This window comes from Rana temporaria, chromosome 9 (genome assembly GCF_905171775.1).
Source record: "Rana temporaria chromosome 9, aRanTem1.1, whole genome shotgun sequence".
NCBI classification, from domain to species: domain Eukaryota; kingdom Metazoa; phylum Chordata; class Amphibia; order Anura; family Ranidae; genus Rana; species Rana temporaria.
Window position 1 is genome coordinate 135,650,813 of NC_053497.1, and position 25,875 is coordinate 135,676,687.

At 43.0% G+C, this 25,875-nt stretch overlaps 1 protein-coding gene across 1 annotated transcript; it reads right to left on the minus strand.

Annotated features, from left to right (window-relative positions):
* Positions 1–146: 146 nt before the first annotated feature.
* Positions 147–25,513, minus strand: LOC120914595 (P2Y purinoceptor 4-like). The gene is made up of 3 exons (XM_040325276.1): positions 24,725–25,513; positions 17,275–17,325; positions 147–1,719 (listed from the first exon to the last, which is right to left on the minus strand). The coding sequence occupies exons 1-3, from the start codon at positions 25,511–25,513 to the stop codon at positions 649–651; spliced, it is 1,911 nt and encodes a 636-aa protein (XP_040181210.1). The 3' UTR covers positions 147–648.
* Between the last annotated feature and the right edge of the window lie 362 nt (positions 25,514–25,875).

The following is a 25,875-nucleotide window of genomic DNA, read 5'->3' on the forward strand; positions in this document are numbered from 1 at the left end:
AAGCATTATTAAAATCACTGCTCCCAAAAAAACTGCAGTTTTAAAAAAAAAAGTGCATTGATACATGTCCCCTGGGGCAGGACCCAGGTCCCCAAACACTTTTTATGACAATAACTTGCATATTAGCCTTTAAAATTAGAACTTTTGGGAGGTGTTCGACTCATCCCTAGTTATAAGCGTTGTTCTTAAGGACTGCCATAGACAATTTGAAAACTGAACGTTCTATCGACCAAAAAACGAAAATGGTGCATACAATTTTGACATCATATGTTTAGTTTTTCTAAGAATAATCCAGCATGTTAGATTGCGGCACAAAAATTGCTTTTTGCAACTGGCACACTAATGATGATAAAACTGAACCTGACGATCAACAAGAATTCTCATTCGATTTTTGACTGGTCTTTGGCGTGTTTTGCTCTCTCTGTGGATTGCAGAGCACCATTCCCCTCTGTTATGGAAAAGAATGGAGAGGAAGTCTTGTTGTAGGGTGACAATGCTGCTCTTCCATAGATGTAGTACAGCAATGGAGTGTGGTAATCCTAGAACAGAATGTAAAAAGGCCTGAAAAAATAAATAAAACAAATGCAGCCCCAAGACTTAAGGGTACCTGACATATATTACATTTTTGCTCTTGGATTTAGATTTAATTCACATCTCACTTTGCCCTTCAACTGATCCTGACAGACGTGTGTTTGTAACGCTGTTAGTTGGGAGAGGGCCGTGAGTGTCTAAAGGAGGCTTATCTGGGTTATCGTGGGAAAAGTCTGTGATGTTTTGATGTTGTCTTTGCAGACAAGGACACCAACTTGTAAATATGCTGTTAAATCTTTCGGAAGTAAAACAGTACAGTATGGGATCTATATAACAATTTGTTCCAGACATTATCCAAGTGATGTAAAAGGCAACTTCAACGCTTTCCAGCAAAGAGCATAAGGTTGGGAAGAATAATGTAATTGTAACAGCGATAGACCTAGTGATATGACAGGGAATGTAGCAAATTATGAAAATTATCAGGGAGATAAGGATAGTCTGCACTGACTTGGACACCATGACTTTGCTGAGGGAGTTCATTGGGTTGACTTTGAGAATGTATTGAATCAGTAGAGCATAGCAGACCAATGTTATGGAAAAAGGAATAAGAAGACCAGTGAATAAGATGACCCAGTTCCAGACAAAAAATAAAACTGTTTGATCTGTTTGATGGATGCTGAGACATTTCATAACTCCGTGGACCTCAGAGACTTTGAGGGTAAAGAAAAATGGAATACCTTGACAAAGCAGACAACCCCAGACAACGAGGCAAAGTTTCGTAATGAACGGCTTCCCATTAAAGGCCTGACTTTTGGCGTTAGGGACAACAATGAAATAACGGTGCATGCTGATTAGGGTGAGAAAGTATATACTTCCATATGTGTGAGTGCTGAGCAAGAAGACTTTGAACTGGCAGAAGAACAACCCGAAGGTCCAGTGGTCAGTAATGTAGTAGATAACAAGCAGAGGAGCTGCTGGGGTGATGATGGCATCGGAGATGGCTAAGTTGAACTGGAGAACCACCATTGAGGTCCATGGTTTAACCTTGAACCAGAATATCCACAAACTGATGCAGTTCAAGGCAAAGCCAATGAAGAAGAAGACACTCAAAAAGATGGGGATGAAGGCAGGAACGGGTTGTGGCTGACAGCCAGTGAAATTCCCAGAAGAGTTCATCATCTTTAAAGCCTGTGAATTAAACATAAATGAGAATTTTACTCATTTACCACATAAATATACATATAAATATATTCATTTTTAGTTGCACCTTTACCCTCAAACATCTTAAAATACTTCTCTATTTTTCATACCTATAAATATGCCACAGAGCAAAAGAGGATAACTGACCAGCTAGAATTAATAAAAATGGCTTGGCTTTCGGGCACAGACTGGAACAAGCTTCCTCCGTGACATGGATATAAGTTCTGCACAAAATGTCCCTTAGCAAAGATAAAGACTCATTATTGTGCAAAGTAACACCTCGCGTGACATATTTCTGCAAAAATTAATTTACAAAACCTGAAGTTACAAAAAAAGGAAATTGCAACTTCAGGACCATAGATTTACCAACTGACTGGGGTTTAAACACAACGAGACACCACAAGGTGTTGATATTCCCACAGTAACCAACAACAAGCTTCCAGTTGAATTATTATCCATATTACAAACTTTCTGGAATCTGACTGGATTGTGTAGGCAACACTGACATTCTTCCGTGTATATCCAGTAGGCCCAAAACCTGTGTATATGATATTACACTTCCTTTCTATATAAGGCACCACCCAACACATGTAAGCCATGCTTGATCATTTGTACAGTTTTGACCAGCTCCTGTTCTCACTATGCATGTACTTCAAGTAAAACCTGGAAGTGCTGGTGGCCACTCGCCAGAGGTAAGTCCTGGTTCTGATTCCTAGAAAAAGTAAGTGTGACAGGTACTGCAGTGTCTCTGTTGACTAATAGCTCAACCAGAAACCAGCTTGGATCCCAAATATTGGCCCATATTCTCTCTAAAAATCCGCGGGCTGCGCTTAAGGCACTTACACTCCGCTGTCCCAACTTACAGGAGCAAGTGTTGTATTCCCCAAACACTTGCTCCATAAGTTGGGACGGCGGAGTGTAAATGCCCCGGCGTAGCCTGGCGGATCTCCAAGGGGGCGGCTTGTATTCAAATTAAGCGCGCCCCAGATTCTAATGAACTGCGCATGCGCCGGGCTTCAAAAAGCCCAGTGCGCATGCTCCAGTTCTCGGCGGAAAACGTCAATGACGCCGACGTGTGCGTCATTGACGTAAAGTCGTATTCAAGAACGACTTACGGAAACGACGTACCCGACGAAAAAACACGACGCGGACCCGACGCCATCCGTAACATGGCCTACGTGGGACTTGCGGAAATTTACTCCTCATATAGCAGGACTAAATTTCCGCTTACGCAAACGACATTAGCGACGGTTACGCGACGCGAACTCGTTCGGGAATCGGCATAGAAGGATCATTTGCATACGCAAATGAGTCCTTCACGTAAATGCCATCTAGCGGCGGCCGGCGTCATTACATTTAAGATCCGCCAGTGTAAGTGACTTACAGATGACGGATCTTAAGTGTATCTATGCGAAAATGATTCTAAGAATCAGTCGCATAGATACACGGGCCAAAAAAAGGAGTTACGATGGAGTATCCTGAGATACTCCATCGTAACTTCTATGAGAATATGGCCCATTGTCTTTTTTTTACAAAAGAGATTATCTGAGAGACTAAAAAGAACTGATTTATTTTACTTGTAATATATACCTACTGATACTTTTCATTCTGAGCCAGTGAAGGGGAAATACCAAGTTTAGGTGTCATTTTAAGAGATTTTTTTTAATATAACTGGAGTGTACCTTTAATAAGGTTAAATTGAATTTTACTTCCATCTGTGTTCTGCGTTTAGTTTTTTTAACCACTTCACCTCTGGAAGATTTACCCCCCTTAATGACCAGGCAATTTTTGTGATACGGTACTGCGTTACTTTGACTGACAATTGCGTGGTTATGCGCCGAAGTACCCAAATAAAATAATGTCCTTTGTAGCAAGATCCCAGGTCTCCTTTAGTCTAATGAGAACCTCCAGAACCAGGGACAGCTGACATCCTTCTGTATAGAGTGGGTTGCAAGGCATAGGTAGATTTATGGGCGCCAGACACTTCTTGAATGCAAAGAGATTTATTTTCTCTTGAACAGAATGGTGGGAGAGAGGGTTAAGGGCCATGACACCCTTAGGTGCAACGTTAATTGGCAGACTCTGAGACTTCTACAGATAGACAGCCATGCAGGGAAAGGCATTCAGCAAGACACCACATCTGCATGTGTAGGATCCCTGTCTCCTATGACAAACAGTGTTAGAACCATTCCTAACACAAGTTGTAACAAACTCCTTGACTTTTTATACAATCACTTCCTGTAGAGTCTCAGCCCACTGAGCTCCCAGTCTCTCTCACTAGACTTGCTAATTCACTGCCACTGAATCCTGTAAACGTTTCTAATTTTCTTACTTTAGTATATTCCTCAAGCATCACCCCCGCTTCCCTGCTGTGTCCCTGGCTTGGCACTCCAGATACTCCTCAAGCACCCCAATGACTGGGTCCCTGGTTGGCACCTACTGAAGTTTCCTGATTCTTCACTATCCCCGGTTGGTGAAAATACTGCCATAGTACTTGCTTCAGCTACTCACTGTGGTCCCTGGTAACAAGGTGGTTGGTCCCTTAGTTGAGACAGATTCCGCTCTACCTCCGACCATGACAGGTTCTCTAGCCCGCAGAACCGTCACTTCTGGTTGGACTGCAAGCCACAATCCCAACCCTACTCTGCTCTCTTGCTTCTTGATAGGCCCTCAGACAGTCTAGGAGCCAGATGTGCCCGGGATAGGCCCAAACTCTGGCCTAGCAGACTGGGCAGCACAACATACATCCACCCAGACAGCCGTCCAAGTGGCACAGAACACCGATCACGTGACCTCACCTAAAAATATAGGTTCTCCCAGCAGGCCAAGAGATTTAGGAAAACCCCTGCCTATTGGCTGAGGTACCACATATACTCCTGATCTGTCCTTGCTTTGTCCTTGTCTTATCTAATGTCACTAGGTACCCGGCCACCTAGAGGCAGAAGAGAGACTTGCAGCAATTCCAGACTTGGGTTAAACTCAATTGATCCCTAACAATTGGCCAAGGCAAATACACCTGTTAGGTAAATTTAGAAACCTAGGGCCAAATCCTCAAATTTCCTGCCTAACTTAACTTTTCCCATTTAAGTTACACTGACTTAAAATTTCTACCTAAGTGCCCGATCCACAAAGCACTTACCTCGAAATTTCAGGCCGTGTAACTTAAATGTCTCCGGCGCAAGGCGGTCCTCTTCTGCAGGGGGCGATGACAATTTAAATGAGGCGCGCTCCCGTGCCGGCCGTACTGCGCATGCCCGTGACGTCATTTTCCCGACTGGCAGGCTTTGTGGATTGCGACGGGACAATAAAGTTGCGTCGGGTAAAACAAAAGTTACGCGCCGGGAAAAAAAATTCAAAATTTTTAAAAAAACGCGGCGATCGAAAAAAAAGATCTGTTTTTACAAGGTATTACTAGTTTACACTTTGTAAAAGCAGAACTAATTTTACGTATGCAAACGTAAACTTACGCAGAAAACACAAAGCTGAAAAGCTTTGTGGATCTCCGTAAGTCCTCATTTGCATACGCAAAGCGGCATTTCGACTCAAAATGCCCCCAGCGGCGGATGCGGTACTGCATCCTAAGATCCGACAGTGTAAGTCTCTTACAGATGTCGGATCTTCTGCCGATCTTTGGAAAACTGATTCTGAGGATCAGTTCCAAAGATAGGCACAGGGATACGCAGGCTGAACAGCAGTTCCGCCTGCGTATCCCTTTTGAGGATTTGGCCCCTACTGCTTCAGATATTGTGCTGGCGTTGTGGTAACGGAATTGGCACCTTTCTTCATATATGGTAGGAGTGTCCACAAATTCTTATATATTGGGATGAGGTTAGAAAATGGATCAAATTCATTACAGAAACTAAATTAGAACTCACCGCAGCTTCATGCTTGATTAATATCAACTCCATTCCCATAAGCATATACAAAAAATCTCTCACCAGACATCTCTTACTAGCAGCTAAAACACTTATTCCCCTACACTGGAAGACCACACATACACCCAAGATAAAGGATTGGTTAGATAGAGTGAACCATATTCACAAAATGGAGGAAATTGCGGCCATGAAAAGGGAAAATAGCACAAGTTTTAATGAGAACTGGAAACCATGGATTTCATTCTCTTATTCCCCGGAGTTCAAAAAACTCATTGCATAATACTTTACTTACCAAATAAGGTTGTCTATAGTGATTAAGTATCATTCCAGTAAAACCCTCTTTTTACTTTTACGTCTACGCATATTTGTTGTCAAGCTAGCCCACACAACTCATTCCATGAGAAAAAAAGGTGGTATATCACCTTACCTGAACCCTTAAGCTCCACTCAATATGCTACTTTCCCTTCCCTTTTCCCCAACCTATTCCCCCTCCCCCACCCTACTTCCCTTTCCCTTTCCCAACCCTTTTATATAATACTTCCAAAGCTCATGTATGCTCTATGAATGCCTCTCATTCCTACCTGGCTATGGGTTATTGGTTATTAATTTCATACTGTAACAACGGTTAGCCATGGATGTATGAGATTCTTTCTTACACCTGTTTTTTTTATATCTGTATTGCTATTTTGCTTCAATAAAACGTTTGTTTGATGTGCTAAAAAAATAAAATAAATTAGAAACAACCCTGCCAAGACATCAGTGGGAGCTACCCCTTTTCCCCCCCACAAATATCATGTCTTTTGATGGTATTTGATCACCTCTCTGGTTTTTATTTTTGTGCTATAAACAAAAAAGAGTGAGAATTTTGAAAAAAAAAATCTTCAATAAATTTACACCAGTATGTATTCTGCTACATATTTTTTGTAAAAAAAAAAAAAAAAAATCCCAATAAGCTTATATTGGTTGGTTTGCAAAAACGTTATAGCATCTACAAACTATGGGATATGGGATTCGTTTTGTTTTACTAGTAATGGTGGCAATAAGCCAACTTATAGAGGGACTGTGACATTTGACAATCAGACATTAACTGACCACTTTTTGGGGGACGAATGATGCTAATACAGTATGGAAGGGGTTAACATCAGGTGCGATCAGGGCCGCCATCAGGAATTATGGGGCCCCTTACACAGCTTCAGGCATGGGCCCCCTGGAGCAGAGAACCGGGGGGGGGGGGTGCTTCCGCCTGAAATTGAGAAGCGGGGGGGCTGCTGCGAAATGAGAAGGGGGGGGGGGGGGGGGCCTTTAAAAAAAAGGAGAAATAAAGAAAAATATATATAAAAACAGGGGGGGTAGCCATCCGGGGCCCTGGGGACCTCTGGGCCCTTTAATAAAAAGAAAAAAAAATATATAAAAAAATATATGTTTATTTTTTTTTTTAAAGGGGGTTGCCATCTGGGACCCTGGGGACCTCCTGGGCCCTTTAATATATATATATATATATATATATATATATATATTTAAATAAATTACAAAACAAGGGGAGTTGCCATCCGGGACCTCTGGGCCCTTTAATAAAAATAAAAAAATAAACCTCTGGGCCCTTTAATAAAGAAAAAAAAATATATATATATATATATATATATATATATATATATATATATATATATATATATATATATAAAAAATGTATAAAAAAAAGGGGGGTGGGTTGCCATCCAGGGCCCTGGGGACCTCTCGGCCCTTTAATAAAAAAATATATATAAACAAAAATAAAAAAACTGACATTTATTAAAAAAAAGGGGGTTTGCCACATGGGGCCCTGGGGACCTCTGAGCCCTTTAATAATAATAATAATAATAATAAAAAAAAGTATATATATATATATATATATATATATATATATATATATATATATATATATATATATATATATATATATATATAAAAATAATATAAAAAAAAAAATTATAAAAAAAGGCTAACCTCTGTTTTTTTTTTAAAAGGGGTTGCCATCCGGGCCCCTGGGGACCTCCGGGCCCCTTACAGGTGTACTGCCTGTACCCCCCCTGATGGCGGCCCTGCGATCAAACGGTTAAATGTGTGCCTAGCCATTGTTTATGTGTACTGTGGGAGGTGCTTTTACTATAGACTCTGTCAGAATGGTGATCTGCCTTGTTTACATAGGCAGATCTCTGTTCTGACTCTCTGCCAAACAATTGGTGGGTGCCAGCGGACATTGGTACCGTGCACCTGATGATCAGCTTCTGCTATGTGTACAACATTTCCTCAGAGAAAGGGCTGCATGCATGGCAAAGGTATGGTAAGCACATGGCAAACACTTGTCAAATGCCAAGGAAAACTTTTTATCCAAAACATTCCACAAAACATAATGAATTTGTGTCATAGATGTGTCAACATAGTCAAGCTTTTCCTCCTACAGTCTCTGGAAGAAGTGTTGGTGATAAATCCTACTTTATCATCAGGTACATTTAAGGTCCTTTCTTATTGCCCTTTGGCATTGAATATAGTCAAATAAAATTACATTTAGTTTCTCTAATGCCCTCTTTAAGCCCCTCTGGTATATTACAGATCCTATCCATCATTTGGACCTACATTTTAGATGTACCCTTGGCGTCAATTACAGCCTGCAGTCAGTAGATAGGTCTTGATCAGCTGGACATTTCAGTTTTTCTCATTCCTCTTTGCAAAACTTCTCAAGCTTTGTTAGGTTACAGGAGGATGGTGAGTGAACTGCTGTCTTCTCGTCCCACCACAAATTCTCTATTAGATTGAGATTTGGACTATGACTTGGCTATTCTAGAACACTTGAGAAGTAAGTAGGTAGTGTTGGATTTTCAGAATAAGTCTATTTTCACACTAGACAGGCAGCTGCCATACACAAAACTACAGGATCACTACACCAGGAGATTTGAGTCCAAAAAGTTTTTATCCCATTAACATGCTTCAAAGAGTTCACTCTACTATACTGCTGCAAGAATCTTCTACACTTTTACTTAGCATAGCAGGGGCAAACATAGGATGCATGTATAAGTTTGTAACTTTTGTTTGTTGTAAAAGCAAAAAGCAATTTAATAACGACTTGACTCTTCATGTCTGAAGGTTCAGGGATTTTGGATCAGGATATTTAACCATCTTTACTCGGTAATCATAGTTAACATATCCAAAATTACCAGGGTGGCACTATTTACTGATCTTTCGGAAGAGATCTCCAAACACCAGATTTTTTAATTTTGTTGAAAATCCTAACAAAGAACTAAGGACTAGACCACACTCTTATAAAATACATAGGGTCGAACAATGTGTTATCAAATTAAATAAAAAATATAGAATAGGCAAATGTGCAACAAAACGTAAACGTCCATAATAAATAGTCCAAATGTGGTGCCCCGTGCAAATAAATAAAACCAAAGGTGATGAAAGGTGCTCTTCCTTTTCCGCAAACACAAGCACATCACACTCACCAGAAATATAGGACCTCTTTTCTCAAAAGAGATCACTACAAACTTATATCTCCAAGTGGCAAGCTCCCAAATATGGCTAATTCCTCAGTCAACTTACTGCTCCATCCGTTCTAACATCATGTGCACATGGAGAACTGGACACCACCATATACTAAACAGAGTTTATAATAGTCTTCATAACTGAATTTAATATAGATTACAAACTAATAGAAGGTATAATTAATAAACAATGGACCATTCTATTCAAGGATAAAACTCTTGGTGGTTTACTTCCCAAAAGACTGAAATTAATTTTCCATAGAGCCCCCAGTCTGAGAAACAGGTTGGCCCGGAATGTACCAGACCCACAAAAAAAGTTATGTACATTTTTAATTCGGACTGAATTTTTTTCTTGTGGAAGGTGCAATTCATGCAAAACGTTAAAAAACAGGTAAATAAAAATGACTTCCTTTAGGTCAAATAGTACTAGTAAGGAGTATAAAGTTAATAAGTTCATCACTTGTCAAAGCAACCATGTCACTTATCTCATGAGTTGTCCCTGTGGAATACAATATGTGGGTTGCACCACAAGGAAATTAGGGGTCAGAATAAATGAGTATATAAACCACATCAAGAAAGGTTTTCCTAAACACAGTCTAATCATTTCAGTCTTCACCATAATAAAGATCCTGGGTTATTAACATGTTGTGGTATTAATAGGATTAAACGACATTGGAGGGGTTGCTATATGAAACAAGTGGTTTCTATGAAAGAAACAAAATCGATCTTTGAGCTTAATACATTGTGTCCTGGTCAGGAAGGGCACGCCAGCAATCAGGATGGTGACTATGGTCGTTCCCCTGTTCTGCATGTCCCACTGAGAAAGGCTGCATGGGTGCATTTGCGCGTGCCAGCGTGCGCGTGCAGCTGTGCAGGCTCGTACCCGCTTGCACACTAGTGCCACACAAAATGCCGGCGCGCATGCGCACGCACGCATGTGCGCAATGACATTGTGGCGCTAATAGGCTATTTAAACTGCCTTACTTCCATGAATCCGTGCTGTCCGGTCTACAGCGTTACCTGAGACCTCTGATTGTTGTTTACCTGCATCCTGCTCCAGCTGACCCTACCTGGCTTGTTTTGACTAACCCTGTTTATCTGCCTGCATCTGACCTCGGCTTGTGTTGACTACGTGCCTGCCTGTTCCTCCTGCTACCTTGCTGCCAGCCTGTTGCCGAACCTGCCTGTACCTGAGACTATGTTCCTGCCTATTCCTTCTGCTACCCTGCCGCCAGCCAGTTGCTGAACCTGCTTGTATCTGACCCTGCTCCAGTGTTTACCTGCTTTGGACTTGTGTGTTTACTCCTCCAGTCCATCTGCCTGCACCTGCCTGAGCTCCAGTTCCCAGTCTGACAGCTATTCCTGGGTCCGTTCCAGTTCCTGTTCCAGTTCCAGTCCAGCTCGTCTACCAGCAAGTTTTCCAGGCTCTCGTGCGACTCTGCACTCCTGCACCTCCTGTTTTCCCTATCAGGGGCCTCGAGTCAGAGGTGTAAGGGAGGCTTCCCTCTGCATACCAGACTCTTCCACCAGGTACGTGACAGCCCTGCTGGTTAATTTAGACATTGATTTGAATTGTTTTATATCTAATTATTAGTGTATATTTGCAGGTTAATTTTGATTTAGGCTGCTTAATAGGGGTCATCATAGACTGTGGAAAATGTTGCATTTGATTTGGAAATCAAGGTCCCAGAGTCTGGAGGAGAGACACAGAATCCAAGTTGCATGAGGTCCAGTGTGAAGTTTTCACAGTCAGTGATGATTTGGGGAGCCATGTCATCTGCTGGTGTTAGTCCACTGTGTTTTATCAAGTCCAAAGTCTAGCAGGAAATTCTAGAGCACTTCATGCTTCCCTCTGCTGACCAGCTTTATAGAGATGCTGATTTAATTTTCCAGCGGGACTCGGCACCTGTCCACAATGCCAAAAGTACCAATACCTGGTTTAATGATCATGGTATCACTGTGCTTGATTGGCTAGCAAACTCACCTGACCTAAACCCCATAGAGAATCTGCGGGTTATTGTCAAGAGGAAGATGAGAGACACCAGACCCAACAATGCTGACGAGCTGAAGGCCGCTATCAAAGCAACCTGAGCTTCCATACGACCTCAGCAGTGCCACAGGCTGATCACCTCAATGCTATACCGCATTGATGCAGTAATTCATGCAAAAGGAGCCCCAATCAAGTATTGAGTGCAATACTGTACTGTACATAGACATACTTTTAAGTAAGCCAACAATTTCTGTATAAAAATCCTTTTTTTATTGGTCTTATGTATTATTCAAATTTTCAGAGATACTGAATTTGGGATTTTCCCTAGCTGTAAGCCATAATCATCAAAATGAAAAAAATAAAAAATAAAAATGCTTGAAATATATCACTCTATGTGTAATGCATCTATATACAATATATGAGCTTCCCTTTTTGAATTGAATTACTTAAATAAATGAACTTTTTGATGATATTCAAATTGTTATGATGCACCTGTATATATCGACTAGAAGGTTTTTAATTGTATATATTTTATGTTGCATAGCTGCTATATGGTTCTTCTTGTGTGTCCTATCTGTTTTTGGCCACTAGATGTCCACCCCACCTATAATATATATGCAAAGTGATTTATACATCTTTTACACAATGTTTTGGTGATTCCATCATTATATTAAAAACATTAAAGATGTCCCATTTTATATATTTAATGCATGCATATTCTAGATATAAAAAGTAGATTTTGAAGGTAGGATGAGCCAGATTTTAATTGGATTGAGCAGAGCAATATGGCAGGACAGTTGTGAATAAATAGGAGAAGATGGGTCTGGGCATGTGACCCCTGATGATGTCAGATGTTGCCGACGAAACGCATGGGCAGGACTTTCGGGACATGCCACTTCCGGTCTTTGGAGCGCAGGTGGAGCACAAAACGGCCTTTCAGTTTCCATTTTATGCCTATACATGCCTGAGTATTTCCCTTTGAGCGTGGGATGTATGCAGAGTCTCTTAAGGGTGCAGACACATATGGTCGATTGATTTGTTTGATTTGGATGTTCCTGGAACTGCCCATGGCTGTATTGCTGCACATTTATTCAGACATGTATGATTGTACTCTGTTGGAAACGTTTCAATAAAAACATTGAAACAGAGAAACGACTTGACTCGAAATTCTTCAACATAAATATAGATGCATTTGAAATGCATTTTATGCTACTAAAAATACCAGCTATACATGTGAATTTTAGTTGAACCATTTTAATGGAATAAATAATTTCTGGACTCTGGTGTGGCATCCCTGTTATTGCAAAGGCATTAAAGACTAAAGGGCCAGATTCACAAAGGAGATACGACGGAGTATCTCAGATACTCTGTCGTATCTCTCAGAGTATCTATGCGACTGATTCATAGAACCATAGATAGCCCTAAGATCCGACAGGTGTAATTGTTTTACACTGTCGGGTCTTAGGATGCAGTACCGCGGCCGCCGCTGGGGGGAGTTTGCGTCGTAAACCAGCGTCAGGTATGCAAATTGGGAATTACGGCGATCCACAATGGTTTTTCGCGTTCGCTACGTCGCCGCTAGTCTAGTTTCCCGTTGCAAAGTTAGTCATCGTTTTGGGTGCCTTAACTTTAGACAGCAAACGTATTGCTGTCTAAAGTATGGCCTTCGTTCCCGTGTCGAAATTTAAAATTTCACGTCGTTTGCGTAACACGTCCGGGAATACGGAGGTACGCTACGCACGTCGCCGATCACAAAAATGACGTCAGTTCACGCAAAGCACGAGGGAAATTTAGAAACGAGCATGCGCAGTAGGTCCGGCGCGGGAGCTGCGCCTAAGTTTAAATTGTAGGCCAGATTTCAGTACAAATGCGGCGGCGTAACGATCGTCTTTACGTTACACCACCGCAAGTTTCCTTCCTCGTAAGTGGCTTGATCACAAAGCACTTGAGTAAAAACCTTGCGGCGGAGTAACATAAAGACGTCCGGCGCAAGCCCGCCTAATTCAAATGGGGCGTGTACCATGTAAATAAGGCGCGCTCCCGCGCCGAACGTTCTGCGCATCCTCCGTTAGTAAATTTCCCGACGTGCTTTGCGCAAAATTACAGTGCCCCGACGTGTTTGTGAATGGCGACGTGCGTAACGTACTTACGCCAAAACATTTTTTTTTAATTTGACGCGGGAATGACGGCCATACTTTAACATGGCTGGTGTAAAGTTAAGCCATGAAAAAGATGGCTTAACTTTGCGATGGGAAAAAACGACGTAACGCACGCGAATAGCTTCGTGGATCGCCGTAAAAGCTAATTTGCATACCCGACGCTGGAAAACGACGCAAACTCCACCCAGCAGCGGACGAAGTATTGCAGCCTAAGATCCGAAGGTATACGAAGCCATAAATCCTGTCGGATCTTAGCCAAATGCCGTCGTATCTTGTTTGTGAATCACAAATTAAGATACGACGCGGAAAATTTGAAAATACGCCGGAGTATCAGTAGATACTCCATCGTATTTCTTCTGTGAATCTGGCCCATAGCGTCCACAAGCTATGGTGCCAATCTCTGAAAATTGATCACACCTGAAGTACTGACGGCCTATCTCATTTCTTGAGACCCTAAGTACAAATACCCCCAAATGCCCCGTTTTTTAAAAAATTAGGCATTCCAAGGTATTTAGTAAGAGGCATGGTGAGTTTTTTGTAGTTATCATTTTTTCCCATAATTTGCAAAATCAAGATTTTTTTTCTTTTTTTTTAACAAAATTGTCATATTAGCAGGTTTTTTCTCACACACAGCATATGCATACCACAAATTACACCCCAAAACACATTCTGCTATTATTCCCGAGAATGGCGATACCACATGTGTGAGATTTTTACACAGCGTGACCACATACAGAGGCCCAACATGCAGGGAGCACCTTCAGTCGTTCTAATAGCATAAATTACACATCCAATTTCCTGACTACCTCTTGCACTTTTGAAGAGCAGCAGGACAGGTGCTGAGCATGGCCGAGTATGGAGGGATGGCAGAGTATGGAGGGATGGCAGAGTATGTTGGAGGGATGGCAGAGTATGTTGGAGGGATGGTAGAGTATGGTGGAGGGATGGCAGAGTATGGAGGAAAGATGGCAGAGTATGGTGGAGGGATGGCAGAAGCTTGTCACAGAGCAGCGATGTGGGCACTACACATCCAGCCCACAGCACTGCTGCAACCGTTCTCTCCCCTCTCTGCTCACACTGTACCGTTCGGTACAGAGAGTGGAGAGAGGAACTGTACATGACGCCGGTTTGCTTACAAGTGATCGCTCTGTCATTTGACAGAGCGATCACGTAGTAAACGGCCGCTGTCAGCAGCTATTTACCATGATCCATAATGCGTCGGGTCCCCAGGGGGGAACGCGATTCTCTGAGGATCTCAAAGTACGCCCACCCAGAGTTATCGAGCCGCGATGTAGCCGTCATTTGGCTATGGCACGGCCGGTAAGTGGTTAAAGGGACACTAAAGGAATTTTTTTTTTTAGCTAAATAACTTCCTTTACCTTGCTGCAGTACTGGTTTCATGACCTCATTGTTCGTTTTTGCTTTCATGTTGCTGTAAATCCTCTCTGTTCTGGACACTTCCTGGTTGCCTGTTTCCTGATAACCACAGTACTGGGAGATTCTCTCACGGTGGTCACTAATCAAGGAGGTGTGTGTAAAACGAAACTGGATTAGGTGCTGAGGAGTTTTAGATAAAGTATCACTGCTCTCTATTGGCCTGACTGCCCTCTAGTGGCTCTCTGTATATCAGAGAACAGCAAACAACAGCAAAAACGAAACTACACTGCAGGCACATTATATGATTGTTTTTTATCTATTTTTAATCATTTTTAAAAGGAATCAGTTAACTATTATGTCTCTATGCCCTGTAAACAGTCATTTCAGCTAAAAAAAAAATTTCCTTTAGTGACCCTTTAAGCAGGAAAAGGCAATTTTTCTCTTATAAGACGCGTCATGTGTCATGGAATTTTAGAAAAAAACATTTTGAGCAATGAATAGTTAAGATTAGGGTAACACAATCAGTTCTCTTAGCAGGGTTGCTATCTGTATTTTTTTTACTAGTAATAGATCAGCGATTTTTAGTGGGACTGCGACATTGCAGCAGATAAATTGGACACTAAGTGACACTTTTTGGGGACCAGTGATACTAATACAGTGATCAGTGCTAAAAAAAGGAACTGTTACTGTATAAATGATACTTTCAAGGGGACCTTAACAGCCGCTGAACCCGCTGATTGGCTCCCACTGTGTCCAGGCACAGCGGGAGCGGGTCTCTGTCAACAGGCGCGAGCACCCCAGACCCGGAAGACAATGCAATGTACAGGTACATTGTTTCGCGTAGCCGGGCCGCCCTGCAGCAGGAAATGTAAGGTGGACAGTCCAGAAGCGGTTAAGTCACTCCCACTGTTAGATGCAACTAGACCATGATTATCATTTGATGGCACTATGCAGGCCAATCCACCTTTTGCAATCCTATTCCTGCTCATATTTATCATGCTGTTTGTGACTTTTTCAAGTAAAACCTGGCAGGTTACTTGTTATGAGCATTGCTAGGGTGTACATATTATTCATATCCTTTAACCACTTGCCGACCCCCAGCACGCAGATGTACGTCAGCAGAATGGCACGGGCGTACCATTGATGTACAGATACGTCCCTATAAATTTGCCGACCAGCGTGCGCTCGCATGCCCGCCGCGTGCCTCGTGTTCCCGGGCGGCCTGCGATTGCGGTCGGCATAGGCAGAACAGGGGGATGCCTTTGTAAACAAGGCATTCCCCTATTCTACCTAGTGACACTGTCACTGATGGCTGTTCCCCGTGATCGCGAACGATAATCAATGACGTGTCACGTGTAGCCACGACCCCTAACAGTAAGAATCACTCACTAGTACTGACTTAACCCCTGCAGCACGATCTAGTGGTCAATCCCCTCACTGCCAGTGTCATTTTTACAGTAATCAGTGCATTTTTATAGCACTGATCACTGTAAAAATTACAATGGTCCCAAAAATGTGTCAAAAGGGGCCGATGTGTCCCCCATAATGTCGCAGTCAAATTAAAAATCGCTGATCGCCGCCATTACTAGTAAAAAAAAAATATTTTAAAAAAAGGCATAAAACTATCCCCTATTTTGTAGATGCTTATAACTTTTGCGCAAACCAATCAATAAACACTTGGTGCGTTTTTTTATACCAAAAATATGTGAAGAATACGTATCGGCCTAACTGAGGAAAAAAGCATTTTTTTCAAAATGACGCTCTATTTAGTTTATAGCGCAGAAAATAAAAACCTCAGAGGTGGTCAAATTACACAAAAAGAAAGCTCTATTTGTAAGAAAAAAAGGACGTCAATTTTCTTTGGAGCACGTCGCATGACTGCGCAATTGTCAGTTAAAGCGATGCAGTGGCAATCGCAAAAAGTGGCTGGTCTTTGACCAGCAAAATGGTCCGGGACTGAAGCGGTTAAATCAATTATCTCTCTTTCAATAAGAGTTTCTGTCATATTTCAGCTTGTCAGTAAAAAATGTCAGTAAATTTTCCATGTTTTGTCAGAAAAAGAAATGTTATAGTGGGTTAGCAACCCTGTTACGCAGGTAAAGCCTTGTACACACGGTCAGACATCAAACAAACTTTCCCTTGGATTTTTGTCCGAAGGGAGTTGTCCGGTCACACCCATAGCATACACACGCTCGGACTTTTCTGCAAACTTTTCTAAAACTTTCCCAACATCACATGGTTTTTCTACTCTTTTCTGCTCTTTACCGCCACCCTTTGGTTAACTTCTGCTATTGTTGGTTGATTTTAACATTGGTTCTGAGCATGCGTATTTGCACTTTGTACAAAAGTCCAATGGCTTGCTGTACACACGATCGGACTAGGCACCATTGGACTTTTGCTGCCGAAAAGTTTGTCCGTTTGCAGACCGAACTTTTTGTCCGATAAAACCCGAAAAAGTTGGTCCGATAGGGCGTATACACGATCGGACAAATTTGAAAACTTGCAGATTTTGAAGTTTGTTGGCAAAAAGTCCGACCGTGTGTACGGGCCTTTAGTTTGCACAACTGATTCTAAGGAAAATGGTATTTCAAAAATGTTGGTCAACATCTTATCTTATTTACAATGAGCTTCATGTTGCCAACAAGCATGGTGCCAAGTATGGCTGCCTCATTCTGCAGAAATAAGAGAAGTAGCCATTGTTCTGCAAAAGCTCACAAAAGCTGTGGTGGAATAACAGGAAACAACTTTGTGCCAGTTTCTTCCAGTCAGATATACCACACTAAATCTATTCTAATAATAACAAGTGTGAGTCCTCGTGCCCTGACCTGCAACCTGTTTACCTGTGATCCTGATCTTGAACCTGAATGCTGAACCCTGATTCCTGTATCCTGTACCCCATATCCTGAACCTGTTTGTATCTGTTCCTGGATCCCTGGATCCTTGTCCTGCAGCCTTGTATCCCTGGATCCTTGCCCTGCAGCCTAATTACTTCCATCTTATCCCTGTCTGTTTACCCCTGGCCCCCCATCTGCTGATCTCCTGTTTATGATTAGGGATGAGCCGAACACTCCCCCCCGTTCAGTTCGCACCAGAACCTTTCAACGGACCGAGCGCAAACTTTAGAACCCTATTGAAGTCTATGGGACTCGAACATTCGAGTTCAAAAGTGCTAATTTTAAAGGCTAATTTGCAAGTTATTGTCCTAAAACGGATTTGGGGACCTGGGTCTTGCCCCAGGGAACATATATCAATGCAAAAAAAGTTTTAATAACTAACGTTTTTCCGGGAGCAGTGATTAAAGTGAATTTATTTTTTTGAAAAATCCCTTTAAATATCATACCTGCTGGGTGTCTATAGTATGCCTGTGAAGTGGCACGTGTTTAGAACTGTCCATGCACAAAATGACATTACTATAAGAAAAAAGTAATTTAAGACTGCTTGCGGCCAATCCTATTTCCCGATTCCCCCCCCCCCCCCTCCCTCCTCCCCCCCCACCCTCCCCCTATCTCACCATAGACCATCCAAAATGACTCCTGATACCATCGATTGATTTAAAATTTTTCTTTAGGTCTCAGCCCTTAATTTTTCTACATAGCTCCAGGATCTCTTAAATTTCCTCCAATTGTCCCACTTTTTATCTTGCGCTATGTTATTGCCTTCTATTCCTTCTCTCATGTCTTCCATTCTATAAGTCTCCTCTACGGAGTCAATCCATTCCCAGATTGAGGGACATTCAACCTCCTGCCATTTTCTCGGTATTATCCTTTTGGCAGCATTTAAGAGATGTGGAACTAGGGTTTTCTTGTAATTTTTAATATTTTCCCCTCCCCCATGAAACAGTACCACCCAAGGATCAAATTTAATTTTCTCTTTAATGATCTCTTCTATACATCCCAAAATTTTTCTCCAGAATTCCTCTATTTTAGGGCACTTCCACCACAGGTGAGCCATAGTTCCCGGAGTTTTGCATCCCCTCCAACATTCTCCCGTTTGTTCGTCCTTGAATTTAGATAATTTATCCGGGGTCATGTACCATCCAGTCAAGGATTTATAGCTCATCTCAGCTGTGCGGCAGTCTACTGCCGAGGAGTGGGTCAGTGTCAGCATTTTCTCTATTGTGTTTCTATCCCGTTTTGATCCTAATTCCCTCTCCCATTTTTTGACGAAAGGAGGGACCATTGGCTCGTCCACTTTTAATAAGATCTTATATATTTTTGAGATGGTTCCCTTGACCCTCTCTGATGTACATAATTTTTCCAGGTCCGATAGCCGCTCCCCTGACCTCAGTGGGTGCGGGAGTCTTTGTATAAAGTGGGCCAGCTGATGGTATCTCCACTCGTCAATTTCTAAAAATATATATTTTTTCTCTTTTAATTCTTGCAACGTTGCAATGTGCCCATCTTTTATTACGTCTCTTAATTGGGTCGTGTGATACATTTGCCTATATGTCTCAGTTTACTGCTCCCTGCTAGCCAGGTTATTGATGTGCTAATGTCCCCTCACTATTTCTAAAGGTTAATTGATCTATTGTGTTGTGTGAGGAGAGCTGGGTTTAAGTGGCTTGTGTTAATTATTCTGATTGCTTCATTGTGGTAATTATCTCTCTATATGCGGGGTCGAGCGGTCTGGTTGATGTATTCAGTACAGCTAGTGCTCAGCGTCATTGATGTCATTGTCTAAAGAAAATGTGTTTCAGCATCGGCCCCGTCGTGTCTACCTACTCATCTGTATGGAAGCCCCAGTGTGAGGGGGGCGGAGATTTGTCATTGTAACAGTTTTGGAAATGACATATAAGCTGTGTGTTATAACATTAAAGTCTGTGTTGTTCAAGCAGTAAGCTGGTCTCATGTGTGGCTTTCTGGGCGATTCCAGGGATATCCCTCCTCGTGGAATATTGGGGTGATTTTCGTTATGGGAAGAAGGGAACGTTGACGGGGATATCATACCGATACCGTCACAATTGGTTGGTAGCAGTGGGATTTTTCCCTTCTATTCCCCTTCACACCACGGATTCCAAGCAGACACTGGAAGAACTACTGGAAGTTCGTGGAAGGATTGCTAGCACACAAAACCAAGCGGGTCATCATAGCAGAATCAATGGAGCTAGACCAGGAGGACGGGATTGCAGCAACGCCAGCAGTACAAGAGATGGAGACACCAGTGATTCAGGAGGAGGAATCGCACAGCCAACAAGCTAATGAGAGAGAAGCTAGCGTGGTTCGGCCCGAACCCACGCCAGATGTGGTACTGAAAGTGATGGACCTGTTAGCGAAGGAGGCTAAAGAAATAAGAGACGCGGAGCTACAGAAGGATAAACAAATAAGGGACGCAGAACTACAGAAGGCTAAACAAATAAGAGACGCAGAGCTACAGGAGGATAAACAAATAAGAGACGCAGAGCTACAGAAGGCTAAACAAATAAGGGACGCAGAACTACAGAAGGATAAACAAATAAGGGACGCAGAACTACAGAAGGCTAAAGAAATAAGGGACGCAGAACTACAGAAGGATAAACAAATAAGAGACGCAGAACTACAGAAGGCTAAAGAAATAAGGGACGCAGAACTACAGAAGGATAAACAAATAAGAGACGCAGAACTACAGTTAAAACTGGCAGCAGTCCAACAAGCAGCTGCACATTATCCAAACAGTGAGTACAGCACAGCAGACGCAAGGAAGATTCCGTTTAGCGCTTTTAAAGCTTTTGATGAAAAGGACTGTGAGATTGATAACTACCTGGCGGATTTTGAGCGACAATGTAACCTGCACCGAATAGCTAGAAGAGACTGGGTTGCAATATTGTCAGGCAAACTGTCAGGCAAAGCTTCTGATGCTTTCCGGACCGTGCCAGATCAGGATATTCATAGCTACGCCCGGGTTAAAGAAGTGCTCCTGGCTCGTTATGCAGTAACCCCAGAGTCCCACCGACAGAAGTTCAGGGACTCACGCAAAACCACGAAAGACTCTTATGCGGAATGGGCATGCCAATTGTCCCGGTCGGCCTCTAACTGGGCTAACAGCAGCCAGGCCACCACCGCAGAGGACATTTTGCAACTAATGCTCCTGGAGCAATTTTACAATCACATCCAGACGGACGTCAAAGATTGGGTGAGAGATCGCAGGCCATGACTCTACCAGAGCCGCGAAGTTGGCGGATGAATATGCAGATACTCGCAAGACGAACCAGGTCACACCACAGGAACAACCTCCACCACAAACGGTGCCCTCACACCCACCAACCGCTAGATACCAACCTCCTAACAGACCGGTGACATCTAGCCCTCGCTATCATCGCCAGGAGGGCAACGAACAACGCTGCTTCCGGTGCAAACAGCTGGGTCACTTCAAGCAGAATTGCCCCATGAATGACAACACCAGGTCAAATTGGTCTCAACCTGGGTACCGCCCACCAGCAGCAGCCCATTGTGTATACTCGGCTTTGGATCCAAAGGAGCTGGGTCAGGAAGAACCATTGGGCACCCCTTACGAAGCCCTCATGGTACAATCTGTTATTACGGACAACAGGGAACACCATTGTTAGCTGGTCATGGGCGACAGCCCTGAGCCGGAAGGGCCCTGGAGGGAGCTGGGCAGAAAGAGGCACCGCCGGCCACCCTTCAAGAAGAAGAGGTCCTGGAAGCCGTATAACAAGCTGACCTGGGAGGAGAAGAAGCGACTGGAGGAGAGGGAGTCGCAGCGGGCGTCCCAGATGCGTGCCGAGATGTTCGCCAAGGGCCCACCGGTGGCCCCTTACACCACCACCCAGTTCCTGATGATGAAGGACCACGTGGAGAGCCTGCAGGACATGAGCAAGCAGGAGCTGATCCGTGAGTACATAGAGCTGGAGGAGTGCATAAGCCGCATGGAGGAGGAGAACAACCACCTGAGGTCACAGCAGCATGAACTGGAGATGGAGCTGGAGAAGCTCCAAGAGGAGAACCGGCGGCTGCGGAGGAGCAGGGGGTGGCTGACCTTATGGGGCTCTGATTCCCTCCCCCCCCCCCCCCGGACTCTGAGCACCAGTGCTACAGCATTTCAACAAATATAACTTTTTCTTTTTATGAATCTCCTGGGATTGTCACTTCAGAGCCATAACCTGCCCCCTCCCATAGCGGGACACCTAGATGGCGGCGCACAGACCCATTCGCTGTCTTCACACTGACTTCTGGTGACTTTGCAGATCGCACAAAGACTTGGGGACTGACCGGCGTGTGATCTGACGACCCGGTGACATACCTGAGTCTGAAGCAGTTGCCAAGGGAGGTCAGTCATGCCAAACGGAGTTAACCTCTGACTAATAGCTCTGAACCCGTCAACCCTACTGGACCAGGGAGGTCCAACCGGGTTTGCCGGAGCAGGGAGCAAAAGGGGGGCCATTGTGATACATTTGCCTATATGTCTCAGTTTACTGCTCCCTGCTAGCCAGGTTATTGATGTGCTAATGTCCCCTCACTATTTCTAAAGGTTAATTGATCTATTGTGTTGTGTGAAGGAGAGCTGGGTTTAAGTGGCTTGTGTTAATTATTCTGATTGCTTCATTGTGGTAATTTTCTCTCTATATGCGCGGTCGAGCGGTCTGGTTGATGTATTCAGTACAGCTAGTGCTCAGCGTCATTGATGTCATTGTCTAAAGAAAATGTGTTTCAGCATCGGCCCCGTCGTGTCTACCTACTCATCTGTATGGAAGCCCCAGTGTGAGGGGGGCGGAGATTTGTCATTGTAACAGTTTTGGAAATGACATATAAGCTGTGTGTTATAACATTAAAGTCTGTGTTGTTCAAGCAGTAAGCTGGTCTCATGTGTGGCTTTCTGGGCGATTCCAGGGATATCCCTCCTCGTGGAATATTGGGGTGATTTTCGTTATGGGAAGAAGGGAACGTTGACGGGGATATCATACCGATACCGTCACAGGTCGTGTCTTTTTTTATCCAGTTTCCTCCAACCTGTGCTTTACCCGGTGCAAAGTAATCATTATTTTTTAGTGCTAATAGTGGTGAATTAAACTCCTTTTCAATTTTTTTATACTTAATGTCCCAAATTTTAAGTGCATTTTTGGTGATCTCATGTGTGTTCTTATCGAGTGTCCTATATTGAGGAGGGTTCCATATGATCTTATTAAGACTTGCTTTTGCCAATTCGTTTTCTATGTTAACCCACCTCTTTTCCTTGCTGGCCCTAGCCCACTCTACAACCCTTGACAGGATCGCCGCCTCGTAATATGTTCTAATGTCTGGTACTGCGAGTCCTCCCTTTATTTTTGGTTGTCTAAGGGTCTGGAAAGATATTCTGTGTTTTTTATTTCTCCAAATAAAATTCATAATCAGTTTTTTGAGAGCTGAGAAGAGTGTCCCAGGCAAACTTATAGGTATCATCTGGAACTTATAGGTAATCTTAGGTAGAATTACCATTTTACAGAAGTTTATTCGTCCTAACCAGGATAATGGTCTATTTTTTATCCTCCCCATTTCCTCTCTAATTTCGTTTAACAAGGGGATAAAATTTCTCTCATAAATTTTTTTAGTTGATTTAACTAGAAAGATACCCAGATACCTGAGTGCTTTTACCCATGAGAATCGGTATTTCAATTTTAGATCTCTTTCTTCATGTCCGTCAACATTGAAACTTAAGATCTCGGTTTTGGCTACATTAATTTTGAAATGTGATATTTCCCCATATAGCGAGCATAGTTCTAGTAATTTTGGTATTGAGGTTTTAGGGTCCGATAGATAAAAGAGGATGTCGTCGGCAAATGCCGAGAGTTTGTGTTCGTCCTCCCCTATTTTAATTCCTCTTATGTCTGAGCACCTGCGTATCCTGGATAACAGTGGCTCCAGAGAAAGCACAAACAAGAGTGGGGATAAGGGGCATCCCTGCCTGGTGCCATTTTTCATTATCAGATCTTGTGACAGACTACCATTTATTTTTATTTTTGCCCTCGGTTCCTGGTATAAGGTTGTTATCCACTCTCTCATCCTTTGTCCGAACCCCATTTCCTCCAGGGTACTTAGCATGAAACCCCAGTCTACCCTGTCAAATGCCTTTTCCGCGTCTATCGACAGGAGTAGACTGGGGGATCCGGTCATTTTCATTTTTTTGCATTATCAACAGTGCTCTGACTCCATTATCCTTCCCCTCTCTCCCCTGGATAAAACCTGTCTGGTCTGGGTGTATCATTTTTGCCATTTCTTGTTTTATTCTCTCGGCCAATATCTTTGCAAACAGTTTCACATCTGTATTTAACAGAGATATTGGTCGGTACCCGGAGCAATCCCCTTTGTCCTTGCCCTCCTTGTGAATAACTGTTATAATAGCCTCTGAGGCCTCCCGGCTTAATAAAAAATCTTTGCCCAGTCCATTAAAGTATTGACAGAGTTTTGGAAGTAGGATCTCCCTGCATTTTTTATAATACAAGATAGTAAAGCCATCGGGCCCCGGGCTCTTGCCTGTTGCAGTACCGGTTAAAGCTGTATTAATCTCTTTTTCCGATATTGGTCTGTCCATGACAGATACCTTACTTCTGTTTATTTTTGGGAGTCTAGCTTCCCTCAGGAAGTTTACTGTTTTCTTTATTTTTTCTCCCTCCTGCTTCTTCTTTTGTTCAACCGAGTAGAGTCTCTCATAATAAAGCCTGAAGGTTTCCGCAATTTCCTTTGTTGTATGCATCGTCTCACCTTTTTCATTTTTGATCTTTTCTATATAGTTTTTTGATTTTTTTTTCCGGACTATTCTTGCTAAGTGTTTATTAGTTTTATTTCCCCACAAATATCTTTCCCTAGCAATTAATTTAAATTCCTTTCGGGTTTCTTGTTCCATGATATCCCTTAATTCGTTTCGTTTGTTGACCAATTTCAAGTACAGATCGCGTTGTTTCCCTATTTTTTTATGTTCCTGTTCTAGGAGGAAAATCTCTTTAATTAGTTCTTCTTTTTTCCTGTTCTTTTCTTTTTTTTTCCTTGCTCCTTCCGAAATCAAGGTTCCTCTAATCACTGCCTTGTGCGCGTCCCACAATGTTGCCACTGAGAGTCCCTCTATATCGTTTAACATGAAATACTCTTCCAGCTCCTTTTTTACCCTTGTTAAACTGGTCTCCTCAATCAGCAAGTATTCGTCTAGCCTCCAATTTTGTTTAGGTCTCAGGGTTCCTGTGTCTATTGTAATGCTTACTGGGGCATGGTCAGAAATCGTCATGGTTTCTATTTTTGTCTCTACCACGGTATCTAAAGTCCTGTGGTCCACCAATATATGGTCGATCCTTGAGTAGGTCCCATGGACCGGGGAATAGAATGTATAATCCCGTAAGTCAGGGTTAAAGACTCTCCACGTGTCAATCAACTGACTCCTAAACAAAGCATCCCTAAGCTTTCTTAACTGTGTGCACCGAGTACTCGATGTCTGGGATGTCTTATCTATTTTTGGGTTAAGACATAGGTTTAGGTCTCCTCCCATAATTACTATTCCTTTCCTAAAATCTATTAGTTTCCCTAGTATTCCCAGCATAAATTGTATAGGCATGACATTCGGGGCATATATATTTACTAGAGTGCATTCCAATTCCTCCAGTCTTCCTCTCAGGAAAAGAAATCTTCCCTCTGGGTCTGTCAGTCTATCGGTCACTTCAAACCGTATCCTTTTAGATATTCCAATTGCTATCCCTCTAGCTCTTTTAGATATGGTATCCCCATAGTACCAAGTGGGTAAGTCTGGAGCATATAGTCTAATATTTGATCCCAGGGTGATATGTGTCTCCTGAAGAAAGGCGATATCTGCTTTATATCCCTTCAGTTCCTTGAGGACCTTGTGTCTCTTGGTTGGGCTATTGAGACCTTTCACATTATAAGATATACATTTAATTTGCGGCATCTTTGATCTTTTCCTTTTATCTGATTTTTATGGTGAGATAGGTCCCCTCCCCTCCCCCCCCTCCCATTACCCTCCCCCCCTTCCCCTCCCATTTCCCTCCCCCCCCCCTCCCATCCCTTTCTCCTCCACTCCCTCCCCCCTCCCTCCTCTCTCCCCTTCCGGCCAATTGTTGGCCACTGGACCTTCCTCTATGTCTGGTCCAGTTTCCTCTAAGTGGGGTCCTGGGGTACCCTCCCCCCCGCTCCAGTTCTGGAGCGGGGGCGAGGGGGGACGGGTAGATTCCAAACCACCGGGCATCTCCTCTGGGAATACCCAGAGAATCAAAAAGGTAAAGAGACAAAGAAAAAACAAAAATTCGTCGA

Excerpts from the sequence above, each read along its gene's own strand:
- LOC120914595 (XM_040325276.1), bottom strand. The coding sequence starts at position 25,513 with ATGCCGCAAATTAAATGTATATCTTATAATGTGAAAGGTCTCAATAGC. Across the intron at positions 17,326-24,724 it reads AGGAGACCAGTTTAACAAGG|AATGAGGCAGCCATACTTGG; the intron begins GTAAAAAAGGAG and ends TTATTTCTGCAG. Across the intron at positions 1,720-17,274 it reads TTGGCAACATGAAGCTCATT|GCTTTAAAGATGATGAACTC; the intron begins GTAAATAAGATA and ends TTTAATTCACAG.